Raw genomic sequence first — 17,524 nt, forward strand, 5'->3', positions numbered from 1 at the left:
TATTCCTCTATTTAGGATTTTTGCTGGAGGTAAGGTCTTTTTATCCAGAACATAACTTACACTAAATGAATATGTTTCTGTCAACCTGCAAAAACTGTGGAGGCAGAAAAATGCACAAGATACACAAATAAAGCAATAAAGATGTCTATGTCCAAATGCCAGTGTGGGCTCCCAAATAAGTTCCTTCTTTTAAAAGCCCACACTCGTTCAAAAAAAAAAAAGATTCTCGCCAGGAACAGAGTTGAAAACTTCTGTGCAACTTCCGCCTGCCTTTGCACTTTGGAGGCCTCTTTTCTCCTCTCCCCCCTCTGCTCATTTGTCTCCCCTCCGATCCACCTTCCCCAACAACCCCTTGTTTATTTTTAGACTCTTCAGAGATGAGAGAAAAAGAAAGCAACTACTCTGTACACTGTCAGAGAGTGAGTGGGTGGGTGACAGAGGGAGAAGAGGGGAGGCAGTAGGTGAAACCAAGGGAGGTAACAAAAAAAGATTCAGAGAGTAGATATGACACTTGTGGTAAGACAGGAAGGATGGTAGGAAGGAAAACAGGGAGGCACAGAAAAAATGGAAATGGGAGGTTGACAATGGGGTTTAATGGGGGAAGTAAGTGGAGTGAGGTGGAGATAATATTAGGAAATAGGGCTACAAAGAAGAATAGCCTGAACTGGAGAGGGAAATAAAGAGGAATCAAGCTGTCTTATGTAACACCTTGTGAGTCTTTGCTTGGATGTGTTTCAATTGGTGCCTTTACGCAAGTATAAAAAAAGATAATATGTTTGGTTTTACACAGGCTGGACAAAAAATTGTGTTTGCATGTGCATGTGTGTTCTTGGCAGGCATTTTCCACTCTTGCTCGCTGACACCTGCTTCGTTTGCTTCTGAAGAGTCAGGGCCAATGTTAAAGAGCCGGCTCTGTTTTGTCTGCTTTTGAGCAAAATGTTTATACCTCTGTGAAGAAACTGTGTGGCACTGATGATCTACACCCACTCTCATCTGTCGGAATCTCATCTGCTGTTGCAATATTTCTTTCTGTGACTCGTCAGAGTGAGAGGGGAGTGAGAAATGATCACGCCAACGCACTCTGTTGACACCATAGTGCTGTATGCCAATCTAAATAATTGAATGCAATGTTCCAAAGCAATCAGTATCTCTGCTGGCTCAGAGCTTTTGGAGTAAGTGCACAAATAAATAAAAGTGAGGTCTTGACAATGAAAAAAGTGTTAATTGGATCAAACATTGACGGAGTGAAAATATGTGCATTGTACAGTAAATATATACTCCAAATTCAAAATGTTTTTTGAGCGACACAGGAAAAACAATCTGTAAAAATGTTTTACAGATTAATTTGGTACAACCTAGATTACCAACAAAAATAGCTAGTTAAACTGAGAAGATGTAATTTTGTAAAACAAAAAAAAAATAAGCCACAAACTCAATAGGATGTTCTTTTAAACAATGGGACAGGGGATTATCCTCCAACAAGACATAACACTTTTCTGCCTTCCTGTGAATGCTTGCTTTAGGGAGTTGGAAAGCTGGTTATGACCAAATTTTAAACATTTGAATCATTAAGAGCAATGGAGGTTTTGTGCTTCTCTGTGGAACAGAGCACCAGAATCTTAACTTTGTGGCACTACTAGCGGGTTATGGGGTCTGGAAAAGGTGTACAACTGTGTCCTCTGAGGTATTTTGGTGGTGCTGCAAGATACTCAGTTGCTTTTTTAGTGCTCTCTGGTCTTTGCACATCCAAAGCAAGAGATATGTTTGCATTAGACTCTACCAGGGCTGACCCTCATCCTCAATATGGATTGTGGTGTTCATTAACAGGGTATCAAGGTATAGTCCTGTTGTGGAGGGTTGAAAATGTCAATATTTTATATTTGCTTTTTGTAAATGTTGTGATTCCACTGGCTTCTTCAAGCCATGACTTTCAGTATGCACTATTGTGGTTTGCAGTTAAGTGTAAAGCAGTCATCATCTAACTCCAAAGCTGTGGTCAGAATGGTTGTTTGCTCTTTCCAGGTTGAGGATCCTTCTCTACCCTAAATGGAGAAGTTCAAACATTTTGGCATCTTGTTAACAAGCGATGTTAGGATGAAGCAGGAGACAGACAGACAGATTAGGGTCTCATCTGCTGGGATACAGGGCTTGCTCGGGTCCATTGAGTGGAAGAAATAGCTGAGCCAAACAGTAAAGCTCCTGATTTACTAGTCCAACAATTTTACATATGTTCATGAAGCATTGATCACAACCAAAAGGACGAATGGCTTCTTCTGTTTTTCCCCCCGAAATACATTTTTTGAAACAATTTAAGGGTAATTTCTTAGGTTTATGCGGCTGCAATAAAAGTATAATAAAATTATAATTAATTTTATGAATTTATACACCTAGGGTCCAAAAACATATGAAGGGTGCTGTAGATTTGTTAGGAAAAATGAAGTAGGCAGGTATGTGTTTCTTCTAGCCTTGTTTCTGTAAATACAAAACCTGTCTTGAAAGCAATAAGATAAAGTGCAAATCTAAAGGGTTTCAGTATAGCCAGGAAGTGGAGGGGGAATAAAATCATATTAGTAGATGAAATTATTTTCCTGAAACAATCTAATTTATCCTTCCTAAATCTAATACAACTACCTGTATCATGTCATTGTTACATAGTGCAAAGAGTGCAAATAGAATATAGCTAAGATTCATATTATTTCATTGAGTTATCTGAATTTAACTAATGTGAAAAGAGAGTTTCTTTTTTTTGAAAAAGGCAAATAAATGTCCGATCATATGATAAAAGGTTGTCTCTCCTTATTTCATTTTCAAAATATCAAAAGGTCAAAATAAATGTAACACGTAAGAAATGGAACCTGTTCTCATTTCTGCCAATAACTTTTAATATTTACTTTAATAACATGATTTCTAGATTCTTTTGTCATGGTAACAAGTAAAAATAAAACACTAAAAAATCACTCTTTACAAACTGCACACACAGAAGAAAAGTGTTGAGTAAATGACTGTCTGCAGTGAAATCATGGCAAGTATTCAAACTATGCAGATAGCAATGTTCTCTCTTCAATGTTGCACTGATACTTATGTTTTTGGTTATATGTATAAGTGTGTACTTTAGGGAGGAAATGGTTGCAATTGTTATCGATTACCATGATAACGTTTGTGAAAGTTAGTATTACTCTTAAAATTATTTTTATTAATTCATTAATAGCATTAAAACCCTACTTGTTTACTGTGTTATTAAAAACTGTCATATTGTTTAAGGCCGACTTGACCCACATGCAGAAAAACACAATTAAACAGAGAAACGTTTAAGAAAACTTTATTTTCAGGCTCAAGTGAAGGAAACAGAAGTAGCAGAGAGACTGCAAGGGAAAACAGACGCAGGTAAGAACCACTACTGAAATTCTCAAATATACTCTATAGAGAAAGCTTACATTGGGTAGGGTTAAGTCCGCCAGGGAGAGAGGTTGTGATCCTGGTGAGCGGCGGGCTATGCAACACTGCCGTAGCAGGTGAGTCCTGAGAGTTATGGTGGAGGGTGGACAGGGTTCGCTTGAAGCTGTGAGGACAACGTCAGATCTGGCTGCCAGCGGAACAAAACAAGAATCCAGAGTCCTTAAAAACTGTTGGTAAGTTCCTTCTGATATCTCTCATGAACGAGGCTTGATCAACCTGAGACAAAAACAAACATTAGTCAAGGTACAAAAACAGAATCTTCTCAGAGAAACAACTCCATGAATTGGCCAGGTTAAATACCACGAAGAGGCAAAACACTCAGGCGTCGAAGTACTGGCTCGCCTCCTTCTTATAGTCCTCCAGCTGATGACACTCATGCGAAACACCTGACCACCCAGAACTCAGCTCCTAACGCCCCTACTGGTGGAAGAGGGTTAGTAGCAAGCAAAAATGACCAGGATCTGACAGCACCTCCCCCTCAACGACCGCCTCCGGGCGGTCCAGACGAACTGGCCTGGGACGACCAGAAGTCCTGAATCAGTCTAGAGTCCAGGATGAAAGACCGGGGAACCCAGAGGCGATCCTCGGGACCGTAACCCTCCCAATCCACTAAGAACTGCCACCCCCTTCCCCGTCGACGGGAGGCCATGATCCGGTGGACTGAGTAGGCCGGGTGGCCTTGGAATTCCCGGGCGGGTGGAGGGGGCACGGCCGGGGGGCAAAGCGTGCTGGACTGGACAGGCTTAATCTGAGATACATGGAACACAGGATGGACTCGGAAACTAGGGGGCAAACGTAGACGTACAGATGAAGGATTAACCACAGAGTCAATAACATAATGACCGATGAACCTGGGAGATAACTTCCGGGACAGAGACTTGAGCGGAACAGTCCGTGTAGATAACCACACCTGCTGACCCGGGTGATAGGCCGGAGCGGGGATCCGTCGTCTGTCAGCGTAGTGCTTGTTGGCTGCAGCAGACCGCTGCAATGCCTTGGTGGTAGCCGCCCAGATCCGTCTGCATCGCCGGACGTGCTGTCGTACAGAGGTAACAGCAATCTCCTTTTCATCCACAGGAAACAGGGGTGGTTGCAGAAGGCCAGCAGGCGGCCGATTGGATGTCTTATTACGAGCACAGGTTCTACAAGCAGAGACATAGTCCTTAACGTCCCGGTGTAGAGTGGGCCACCAGAAGCATCTGGTTATAGCGGCGATGGTCCGACTAGCTCCCGGGTGGACAGCAAACCTTGAAGCGTGAAACCAGGTAATGAGCCGGGACCGAACGGCGCTGGGAACATACACCCGATTAGGTGGTCCAGATCCTGGTCCCGGGTCAGCAAGGAGGGCCTGCCGCACGCTGTCCTCAATCTCCCAGGTCACGGCTCCAAAAGTGCAGCTAGGAGGCAGGATAGGCGCAGCTATATTCTCCGTCTCACTAGAGGAAAACTGTTGTGACAAGGCATCTGGCTTAGTGTTTTTGGTACCAGGTCTGTAAGAGATCAATAGATTAAAGCGAGAAAAGAATAAAGACCAACGTGATTGTCTGGAATTTAACCGTCTTGCTGACTGGATGTAAGACAAATTTCTGTGGTCTGTCCAGACCAGCACTGGATGTTCAGCGCCCCCCAACCAGTGCCGCCACTCCTCCAGGGCGGGCTTAATAGCCAGGAGCTCTCTGTCACCCACATCATAGTTCCTTTCCGTTGCAGATAAGTGACGGGAGAAAAAGGCACATGGATGAAGTCTTGCGTCAAGGTCCTGGCGTTGGGAGAGCACCGCTCCCACCCCGGTGTCCGAAGCGTCCACCTCCAGAACAAACTGCTTTGCTGAATCAGGATGAATGAGCACTGGTGCCTGGGTGAACTTGGTCTTCAAAGCACCGAATGCGTTATCTGCTTCCAGAGTCCAGATGAATGGCACCTTGGATGACGTCAGGGATGTGAGGGGACTGGCCGTCTGGCTGTAGTTCAGAATAAACTTCCTATAAAAATTGGCAAAGCCCAGAAACCGTTGTAGCTCCTTCCGAGTAGTTGGAATAGGCCAGTCCTCCACCGCCTTGATCTTGTTGGGGTCGGCGCGAACCTGCCCACCCTCAAGGACCAGGAAGCTGATGGAAGACTGATGGAATTCGCACTTCCCGGCCTTCACGTACAACTGATTCTCCAAAAGGTGCTGTAGGACAAGCTGCAGGAGTCTTAGAGTAGACCAAAATGTCATCAAGGTAAACAAAAACGAACAGGTTCAGGAGGTCCCTTAACACATCGTTCACAAGGGCTTGGAATACAGCGGGTGCATTACATAATCCAAATGGCATCACAAGGTACTCAAAATGTCCGAGTGGGGTCTTAAAAGCCGTCTTCCACTCATCTCCCTGGCGGATTCGGACCAAGTGGTAAGCGTTTCTAAGATCAAGCTTAGTAAAAATTGTGGCACCATAAACTGGTTCGAAAGCTGATGAAAGCAGGGGTAAAGGGTACTTGTTTTTGATTGTGATGGCGTTTAGTCCCCTGTAATCTATACATGGGCGGAGAGATCCATCCTTCTTGCCAACAAAAAAAAACCCGGCTCTCAATGGAGAAGAAGATGGACGGATTATCCCTGAGGCTAAAGACTCCTTTATATATTTCTCCATTACCAACCTCTAAGGTCCAGAGATCTTATATAAGCGGCTGGTAGGTAATGGAGCTCCCGAGAAAAGGTCAATCACGCAGTCGTAAGGACGGTGCGCTGGGAGAGATTGAGCCCGAGACTTACTAAATACTGATTTTAAGTCATGATACTCACATGGTATTTGAGTAAGATCGATGGGTTCAACCTCTCTCTCCTTTTCAGGAGTACTATGAGGAACAGCTGAATGGAGACAGGATGACAAACACTGTGTGGACCAAGACTCTACCCGTAACTCAGCCCAGTTCAGATGCGGGTTGTGATGTTGCAACCAAGGAAACCCTAGCACTAGAGAGCTCTGTACTATGGGAAATACAAACAAAGTGATGAGCTCCCTATGATTACCAGATAAAACCAATTCCAAGGGAAGTGTTCTATGGGTTATACTGTGGAGCGTCCAGCCATCTAAGGCTAAGACTTGACGTGGCATGGTTAATGGTTCAGTCTTAATCTGATGATGTTTTACCAGATCTTGATCAATTAAGCTCAGTTAACAAAGGTAATCTCACCCACGAACTCCCCAAATATAGACAGTTTATAAAATGTCCGACCAGAGAGGACAACATTCTGGATCACTGTTACACCACCATCAGAGACGCTTATCACGCTGTCCCACGTGCTGCACTGGGCCAATCCGACCACATCATGGTCCACCTGATTCCTGCATACAGGCAGAAACTAAAGCTCTGCAAACCTGTTGTGAGGACGACAAGGAAGTGGAGCAGTGAGGCTGTGGAGAATCTCCAGGCGTGTTTAGGCTGTGCAGACTGGGATATGTTCAGGACTACTACCAACAGTCTGGACGAGTACACAGAGGCTGTGACTTCCTACATCAGCTTCTGTGAGGACAGCTGTGTACCATCATGCACCAGGGTGAGTTACAACAATGATAAACCCTGGTTCACAGCCAAACTCAGAAGGTTAAGACTGGATAAGGAAGAGGCCTTCAGGAGTGGGGACAAAGACATATACAGAGAGGCAAAGTACAAGTTTGGCAAGGCAGTAAAAGGGGCCAAAAGACTGTACTCTGAGAAGCTCCAAAACCAGTTCTCAGCCAACGACTCTGCGTCTGTCTGGAAAGGGCTCAAGCAAATCACCAACTACAAGCCAAAAGCCCCCCACTCCATCAACGACCGACGCCTCGCCAACGACCTGAACGAGTTTTACTGCCGCTTTGAAAGACAAAGGGACAGTCCTGCAACCATCCCCCACGACACCCCCCAACAGCTGCAGCCACAATCCACCACCCCCACCTCCCCAACCTCAAGAGGGGCCTTGGCACCTCCAACCCCACCCTGAAGTTCCCCCCCACCAGCCCCCTACCCACGCCGGGGACGGCTCTTTCCATCCAGGAGAGGGACGTCAACAAACTCTTCAGGAGACAGAACCCCCGGAAAGCTGCTGGACCGGATTCTGTCTCACCAGCCAGCCTGAAGCACTGTGCTGATCAGCTGTCTCCAGTCTTCACAGACATTTTAACACCTCACTGGAGACATGTCATGTGCCAGCCTGCTTCAAGTCCTCCACCATCGTCCCTGTTCCCAAGAAGCCAAGGACCACAGGGCTTAATGACTTCAGACCCGTCGCCCTGACCTCTGTGGTGATGAAGTCCTTTGAGCGCCTTGTGCTCTCACACCTAAAAGACATCACCAACCCCCTCCTGGACCCCCTGCAGTTTGCCTAAAGAGCCAACAGGTCTGTAGATGATGCAGTCAACCTAGCCCTTCACTTCATCCTCCGGCACCTGGACTCCACAGGAACCTACGCCAGGATCGTGTTTGTGGATTTCAGCTCTGCCTTCAACACCATCGTCCCAACTCTGCTACAGGAGAAGCTCTCCCAGCTGAGTGTGCCCGACTCCACCTGCAGGTGGATCACTGACTTCCTGTCTGACAAGAAGCAGCGTGTGAGGCTGGGGAAGCACATCTCTGACTCCCTGACCATCAGCACCGGTTCCCCCCAATGCTGTGTTCTCTCTCCTCTGCTCTTCTCCCTGTACACCAACAGCTGCACCTCCAGTCACCAGTCTGTCAAGCTTCTGAAGTTTGCGGACGACACCACCCTGATCGGACTCATCTCTGATGGTGACGAGTCCGCGTACAGATGGGAGGTGGACCATCTGTTGGACTGGTGCAGCCAGAACAACCTTGAGCTCAACGCTCTAAAGACAGTGGAGATGGTTGTGGACTTCAGGCAGAACCCAGCCCCACCTGCCCCCATCACCCTCTGTGACTCCACAATTGACACTGTGGAATCTTTCCACTTCCTGGGAACCATCATCTCCCAGGATCTCAAGTGGGAGCCAAACATCAGCTCCCTCATCAAGAAAGCCCAACAGAGGATGTTCTTCCTGCGGCAGCTGAAGAAATTCAACCTGCCAAAGACTATGATGGTGCACTTCTACACAGCCATCATTGAGTCCATCCTCACCTCCTCCATCACCATCTGGTACGCCGCTGCTACAGCCAAGGATAAGGGCAGGCTGCAGCGTGTCATTCGGTCTGCTGAGAAGGTGATTGGCTGCAGTCTACTGTCGCTCCAGGAACTGTACACCTCCAGGACCCTGAAGCGGGCAGGGAAGATTCTGGCTGATCCCTCCCACCCCGGTCACAGACTCTTTGAGACTCTCCCCTCTGGCAGGAGGCTGCGGTCCATCCGGACCAAAACCTCACGCCACAAGAACAGTTTTTTCCCATCTGCCACCAGCCTTGTTAACAAAGCCCGGAAACCACCTTGACATTCTCCCTTTCCCCCACACCCCCCCTTTTTTGCTGACAGGACACCTGTAACCTGTAACTCTATGCGTTACATTAACGCTCAGCTTGGACTCCTGCTTTACTTGCACTGCCATACTTGCACAATGATCACCTGCACTGTTGTATTGCTCTTGCATCCTATACTGCTCTATATTTACTCTCACTCAAAACTGTGCACATATATTTATATTATATTGTAGATATGTTTATACTGTTTACTTTGTACTGTATTGCACCGACTATGCCAAAACAAATTCCTTGCATGTTCAAAAACGTACTTGGCAATAAAGCTTTCTGATTCTGATTCTGATTCACAACCCGAATCTAGAAGGGTGGAAAGAGTTAGGCTCTGTTGATTAAATACTAATGTGACGGGTAATGTGAAACTTGTAGGCATGCCAAGAGGCTTCTGGTCCACCGCTTGCCCTGCTAGAACCGGCGGACCAAACCTTTTGGCCGAGCCGGACAAGCCAACACAAAATGCTCGGGGGACCCGCAGTAAAAACACTGCCTGGCCTCTCGTCGATGATTCCGCTCATCTTACGGGTATCCAACCGGAGGGCTAAATCAATGTATTCATCTAGGTTATCCGGTTCTTCCAATAAAACTAGAGCTTGAAAAAACATTGACTTCAGGGTGCTGGAATTCCAACCAGACGCAACCGCTAAGGTTCGAAACTCTATGGAGAACTCGTGAGCGGTCGATTGTGTTACTTAAGCATACATAATATACGAGCCACATCAGTCTGACCCATCTCTAGGTCAAAAATGGATCTAAAATCCTTCAAAAATTCGTTGTAAGTGCAGCCAAAATGATTATAATTAGTAAATCTTGCCTCCGCCCATCGGAGTGCCCTACCAGACAACAAACCTAGAATATAGGATACCTTTGCATCATCATGGGGAAAAGACTGTGGGGAATGGTTAAATACTAGGGAGCATTGCAACAAAAACCCACGACAACCTCCCACCTCACCGGAAAACTTCGTCTCGGCCATGCAGAAGTCGCTGCGTGACAGGAGGCTCCGCAGAGGCCTCCGGTGGTGCTGTAGTTCTGACACTCAGGGCATGCTGCATGAGTCCCGTCATCTCCGAAGGGTTGAATCATGCGCCTGGATTATCAGACCCTGTTCCGAAACGGTTCTCCGTAATTTTTCTGCGGGGTCCGGCTGGCCTGAGTGTTCCGTCATATTGTTTAAGGCCGACTTGACCCACATGCAGAAAAACACGATTAAACAGAGAAACGTTTAAGAAAACTTTATTTTCAGGCTCAGGTGCAGGAAACAGAAGTAGCAGAGAGACTGCAAGGGAAAACAGGTACAGGTAAGAACCACTACTGAAATTCTCAAATATACTCTATAGAGAAAGCTTACATTGGGTAGGGTTAAGTCCGCCAGGGAGAGAGGTTGTGATCCTGGTGAGCGGCGGGCTATGCAACACTGCCGCAGCAGGTGAGTCCTGAGAGTTATGGTGGAGGGTGGACAGGGTTCGCTTGAAACTGTGAGGACAACGTCAGATCTGGCTGCCAGCGGAACAAAACAAGAATCCAGAATCCTTAAAAACTGTTGGTAAGTTCCTTCTGATATCTCTCATGAACGAGGCTTGATCAACCTGAAACAAAAACAAACATTAGTCAAGGTACAAAAACAGAATCTTCTCAGAGAAACAACTCCATGAATTGGCCAGGTTAAATACCACGAAGAGGCAAAACACTCAGGCGTCGAAGTACTGGCTTGCCTCCTTCTTATAGTCCTCCAGCTGATGACACTCATGCAAAACACCTGACCACCCAGAACTCAGCTCCTAACGCCCCTACTGGTGGAAGAGGGTTAGTAGCAGGCAAAAATGACCAGGATCTGACAAAAACATATTTTTTATTGTCCCTCAAATGCAACACTTTGGACACATTGCAGCAGAAGCAAGCAGAAAGCAGTCAAATTAAAGCTATTTCGACCACTGAAGAGCACCACACATTTGATATAGTTTTTACTTTCAAACTTGCCAAGGGGAGGTTTTTTTAAAGACTTTTTCCCTCCTAATATGCAGAAGGAACCATAATAAATTGTAATCTGCCTCCCAGAGCAACTTGGGGCTTATACTAACGAAGTCAACTTTTAGCTGGATGTTTGCAGACTTAAGGATGTTCAGCTTTATCTGTTTAACGTTTTAACAGCTTGTCAGACATCTTGTACTAATGCAATAGTAGCAGTGACACCTTATGTTGGAAGAAACTGAACAGCAATCTTTATTTTATTGACAGAATCTATACAGCAAATCAACTTACAGTGCTCTAAACTTTAAATAAAATACTATAACAGCTTGCAACATCCTCTGGACTCTTTCCATCTTTCTGGCACTCATCCCACTTTAGACAGAGCAGCTCTTCTTTCTAGTAATCGGGCCAAATTTATTAGTTCACCAAATCTCAACCCAGGGATCAGACCAGGAAGCAGGGTCATGGTTTACCACTCCTCTCTGCAGCTTTTGTACTGTTACCCATCAGTTACCCTATTAAGACAGTGTCTTGCCCACGGCCAAAACTGAATAGATTAAAAAAAAAAAAAAGTAAAAGTAGCAAACCATGAAAATCTCATAAAAATAAACACAACTCTGACTGAAAATAAAAATAAAACAATTAAATGTGGCTTACTGAACATACAATCTCTCTCTTCAAAGACTTTGTTAGTTAATGACTTGATTTGTGAAAATCGCATTTATTCACAGGAACCTGGCTGCAGCAAGAGGATTATGTTAGTATAAATGAGTCAACATATCTCGAAACACTGAGCAAGGAAGAGTAGCAACCATATTTCAGTTTGATTTATTGTTTAGGACCAGATAAATTAATAGCTATAGCTCTTTTGAATATTTAATCCTTAGTTTTCCTCATCCAAATTGCAAAGCACTAAAACCACTTCTGTTTGTTGCTTTGTATCATCCACCAGGCCCTTATTTAATTATATATATATATATATACAGGTCCTTCTCAAAATATTAGCATATTGTGAAAATTGTACATTCATATATTTTAGATTCATTGCACACTAACTGAAATATTTCAGGTCTTTTATTGTCTTAATACGGATGATTTTGGCATAGAGCTCATGAAAACCCAAAATTCCTATCTCACAAAATTAGCATATCATTAAAAGGGTCTCTAAACGAGCTATGAACCTAATCATCTGAATCAACGAGTTAACTCTAAACACCTGCAAAAGATTCCTGAGGCCTTTAAAACTCCCAGCCTGGTTCATCACTCAAAACCCCAATCATGGGTAAGACTGCCGACCTGACTGCTGTCCAGAAGGCCACTATTGACACCCTCAAGCAAGAGGGTAAGACACAAAGAAATTTCTGAACGAATAGGCTGTTCCCAGAGTGCTGTATCAAGGCACCTCAGTGGGAAGTCTGTGGGAAGGAAAAAGTGTGGCAGAAAACGCTGCACAACGAGAAGAGGTGACCGGACCCTGAGGAAGATTGTGGAGAAGGGCCGATTCCAGACCTTGGGGGACCTGCGCAAGCAGTGGACTGAGTCTGGAGTACAAACATCCAGAGCCACCATGCACAGGCGTGTGCAGGAAATGGGCTACAGGTGCCGCATTCCCCAGGTCAAGCCACTTTTGAACCAGAAACAGCGGCAGAAGCGCCTGACCTGGGCTACAGAGAAGCAGCACTGGACTGTTGCTCAGTGGTCCAAAGTACTTTTTTCGGATGAAAGCAAATTCTGCATGTCATTCGGAAATCAAGGTGCCAGAGTCTGGAGGAAGACTGGGGAGAAGGAAATGCCAAAATGCCAGAAGTCCAGTGTCAAGTACCCACAGTCAGTGATGGTCTGGGGTGCCGTCTCAGCTGCTGGTGTTGGTCCACTGTGTTTTATCAAGGGCAGGGTCAATGCAGCTAGCTATCAGGAGATTTTGGAGCACTTCATGCTTCCATCTGCTGAAAAGCTTTCTGGAGATGAAGATTTCATTTTTCAGCACCACCTGGCACCTGCTCACAGTGCCAAAACCACTGGTAAATGGTTTACTGACCATGGTATCACTGTGCTCAATTGGCCTGCCAACTCTCCTGACCTGAACCCCATAGAGAATCTGTGGGATATTGTGAAGAGAACGTTGAGAGACTCAAGACCCAACACTCTGGATTAGCTAAAGGCCGCTATTGAAGCATCCTGGGCCTCCATAAGACCTCAGCAGTGCCACAGGCTGATTGCCTCCATGCCACGCCGCATTGAAGCAGTCATTTCTGCAAAAGGATTCCCGACCAAGTATTGAGTGCATAACTGTACATGATTATTTGAAGGTTGACGTTTTTTGTATTAAAAACACTTTTCTTTTATTGGTCGGATGAAATATGCTAATTTTGTGAGATAGGAATTTTGGGTTTTCATGAGCTGTATGCCAAAATCATCCGTATTAAGACAATAAAAGACCTGAAATATTTCAGTTAGTGTGCAATGAATCTAAAATATATGAATGTTAAATTGTCATCATGACATTATGGAAAATAATGAACTTTATCACAATATGCTAATATTTTGAGAAGGACCTGTATATAGATATGCTGCCAATAGATAGAAATTAACTGGCTGCATGGGGTAACTTTTCACTGTTTTGCTGATGATACTCAGCTTTATTTATCCATACATCCTGATGGGCCCAACTAGTGAGATAGACTACAGGCATGTCTTGAAGACATGAAAGCTTCGATGACCTTAAATGTTCTTCTATTAAATTCAGACAATTCAGAAGTCTTTTAAAAAGAAACTGCTTATTCAATTAACTTATGTAGACCCCTTAAAATTGACCTACAGTAATAAAGTAAAAAAATCTTGGTGTTATTTTTTGACCAGGACATGTCATTTAAATCCCCTATCAAACAGTTTTCTATGTTTTCCTTCTTTCACATCTGGAATATGGCCAAAATTAGAAACATCCGATCCAATACAGCATCAATACAGGCATGTGTGTGCTGGCTGACCCCAAGCAGCATGTGTTCACTGACATGGAGTAGTAAGAATAAAGGGCAGCTAAAATCTGGTTTTTCACTAAGTAATTTTTTTAACTCTCACACCAAAATTGTATTTTTCAGTTTTTTTGCTTAGATTAATCACAATATCTACTTATAGTGTTTTACTTGTCACAATCATAAATTATGTACTGTAGCTTAAAGACTACCTGCTTATTTTCACTCAAGTAGGATGTTTTATTCACACACATTAAAGCAACATCCTGCTTTTTTAGAGACTTTTCAAAAGAACAACAGAAGGAATAATTTTTGGGAAATATGTTTGACAGAATGGGAAAAAAAATCCTGGGCCAAAGGGATCAAGTTAAAATTAACATTGTAGAACAGCATGAAACTGAGTTAAGCAATGAAAGGTAATAAGGCAAGAAGAAAAAGGATACCATATAGAGAAGGTGGGCGAACACCTGAGGAGGGAGTGATGATGGCATTTTGTCTGAGTTAAACTGCGATGTCAAGAGTCATAATGACTATGTCAATAGCAATAAATCTCCCATCCTGTGTTGATGTTTAGGACGAGTGAGGGAATTCTGTATATATGTGAAGGTTAGAGCAAATTTAATGGAATAACAATTTGATTTGTGTGTCTGTTTACAACCTAATTCTCTCTTACTACAATAGCTTATCTGGTGCTGTTTTTGTATTTGTAGATGTACCTTTCACAACTGTGGATATTTAGCAATAAACGTATATTTATTTTGCTTCCTAACAAACTGTTTTCTATTCAACTTTAAGTGTTTTATTTGTCTCCTTACCTTTGTTCCTAATCCATCCTGTCATCATCTGCACCATCCACTGTCTTCTCCTCATCTCCTTCTTCTTAATTCACTCCATTCCTTTCCTGTTCTCTTTCTACTGATCGACAGGGTGATATCGATTGGCAAGAGATGGGTCAGCCTGATAATGAGACTCAGAAAAGGAGAGAGAAAAAAGGGATAGAAGAAGTAGGGGAATGGAGATAGATTTGAGGCAAAAGATTAGAGCTGGGGGAGGGGTGAGAATGTGTGTTTTTCTGACATGGTTTGCTAACTTTGGCAGGGCTCTCCTTCCTTTTTTTTCTGCTGGCTTTGAAACTGAAAATTCACAGGGGGTATCAGTGAAAGCATCTGATCCATATTGTGTAAACACAACATTCAGTCATAGGCACGCTGGGATAAAGTGCGTCTAGTCATGCACAGTCACATACAAATGGAAATAAGCCCTGAAGCAGCTTCATTTTAGATATTGGGGTTTGCTACTTATGCAGTGTGGTTTTTATGCAGTGCCCTCCAAAAGTGTTCACATCTCTTGAGTGTCTCCATATTTTGATCCTTCACAACTCATAACTTTATTATGTTTTAATGGGATTTTCTGTAATAAAGCAGCATAAAATTACACACAATTTATTGGTAAAAATATACACATTACATGCAAATTAAAAAAGAAAGACTTGTGTGGTTACGTGTTCAGGCTCCCTTAGTACTTTAAAGAAACTCAGCAAAAACTCAGTCAGACTGGATGGAGAGTATTTGTGAACAGCAAATTCAAGACTTGTTGCAGCTTCTCAATTGGATTAAGGTCTGGATATTGAATTGCCCATTCTTACACATGATTAGGCTGTAGCTCAGACTGTATGTTTAGGGTTGTTGTACTGTTTGAAGGTGAACCTCCCCACACGCATATCGTTTGCACCCTCTTACATGCTTTCTTTAAGGATTGCTCTGCATTTAGCTCCAACCATCTTCCCATCAACTCTGATCAACTTCAAAAGGTTTTTCTTTTAGACCAGAAACTTTAATTTGGATCTCATCTGACCAGAGTACCTTCTTCCACAGGTTTATTTGTCCTTTTTGTGGTCTTTGGTAAACGTTAAATATGATTCCTGATAGCTTTCTTTGAACAAAGACTGTACTTTTGCCTTTTTATTAAAGCCACGTTTTTGGAATCTTGTTAACAGGTTCTCCCACCTGAGCTGTAGATATTTTCAGCTTCTCCACAATGGACACCTTGGCTTCTTCTCAGGTTATTAATCCCTTTCCCTGGCCAGTCAGTTTAGGTGGGCGGCCATGACTTGGTAGGCTGAATGATTGATTCATCAGTGCTGAGTGAGATATTCAAAACTCTGGATATTGTTTTATAACCTGACCTTGTTTTATAACCTGACCTATTGTTCCTTGGTCTTCATGGTCCTGTCTGTTCACTAATGTTCTCTATCTCTGAGGGCTTCACAGAACAGCTGTTTCAATTTAAAATCGCAATAAAATATATAGAAAACATGAAGTTCAATGGGTGTGAAAGCTTTTGCAAGGTACCATGATTATCTCTCTTGTTCAGTGTGTCTATCACACCATATGCACCAGAAAAATGGCATAGTCTTCAAGCTTTTTTAGTATTTTAATTGTTACATTTTGTACCCCATACTTTTAACTGACTTTCTGTTTTTAACTTTGTATTTTTCTGGTTCTGTTTCCCTGCACTGACACACCCTCCACAAAGCCTGAGGAGCTGACCAATGTTCTGGAAATCTGTAACATTGTCTTTACCAGCATGTTTACCCTGGAGATGATCCTAAAACTCTCAGCTTTTGGCTTCTTTGAGTACTTGAGGAACCCGTACAACATCTTTGATGGCATTATTGTCATCATCAGGTCTGTAATTTGTCAAATTAAATAAAATGATTGACCAAGCATGTAAAGAATGCATTTTTTTAAAGTGGATCCACATGCCAATGATGCACTATCATCCCTGAAGCTGTATTGTTTTGCTTTATTCTGTTATGAAACTGAATTGAATGGAACAAATATGTAATTGCAAAACAAAAAGAATCATATATGAAGTTCTACATTTCATTACAATAGAATCAAATAACACCAGGGCACATTTTTATTCCCATAGTTACCAGTTGTCTTGATTTTTCCACATCTTCCCACTCTCTCTAATTGTGCATACTTTCTGCAACACACACCCCAGTGTGTGTGAGATCATTGGCCAGGCAGATGGTGGTCTGTCAGTGCTGAGGACATTCAGGCTGCTGAGGGTCATTAAGCTGGTGAGGTTCATGCCCGCACTGAGGAGGCAACTTGTGGTCCTGATGAAGACCATGGACAACGTGGCCACCTTCTGTATGCTACTCATGCTCTTCATCTTTATCTTCAGGTGATGTCATGATTTCTTTTTGGAATTTAAAAATGAGGAAATTTAGCTTGTTGTCTATCTAAAAACAGTCAACATAATTCTAAATGCATATATCATATTACTGTTCTTAAAGTTTTGACAGGCACTGTGTACAGTATGTGCTGTACGGTTAACAGTCTGAAACTCTAAAAATAGCTATTTTCTCATCACTACCTTCAAAAATAGTCAAAACTTAGTTCATGACTGATGCACGAAGCACTGTTATAATCTCAGCAGTCTAAACTTAAAATTGCTATCAATGCTATTACATTTTCAATGTTATTTCTTTAAGATGAATTTCAAGAATCTGGAGATCGTTGGTTCTTTTTTTATTACTGAGTGAACAAAACGGACCCGTATTATGATAAGACCATCACCATTCATGACTGATGGCACGGTGTTCATTGGTTTAAAAGTAACACCTTGACTCTTTCTAATATCCTTCTTGTCTTTTTTCCCAATAGCTT

The 17,524-nt window shown here is 43.3% G+C and overlaps 1 protein-coding gene across 1 annotated transcript in view; it reads left to right on the forward strand.

The window, feature by feature from the left end:
- LOC124864946 (voltage-dependent T-type calcium channel subunit alpha-1I-like) overlaps positions 1-17,524 on the forward strand; it is a 142,274-nt gene that overhangs the window by 53,750 nt on the left and 71,000 nt on the right. Inside the window, exons 9-10 of the mRNA XM_047359888.1 lie at positions 16,380-16,531; positions 16,854-17,039. Of these exons, the coding sequence (XP_047215844.1) occupies positions 16,380-16,531; positions 16,854-17,039 (338 nt within the window). The remainder of the gene's footprint in view (positions 1-16,379; positions 16,532-16,853; positions 17,040-17,524) is intronic.

The sequence above is a fragment of the Girardinichthys multiradiatus genome, chromosome Y (assembly GCF_021462225.1).
Source record: "Girardinichthys multiradiatus isolate DD_20200921_A chromosome Y, DD_fGirMul_XY1, whole genome shotgun sequence".
Taxonomy (NCBI): Eukaryota; Metazoa; Chordata; class Actinopteri; order Cyprinodontiformes; family Goodeidae; genus Girardinichthys; species Girardinichthys multiradiatus.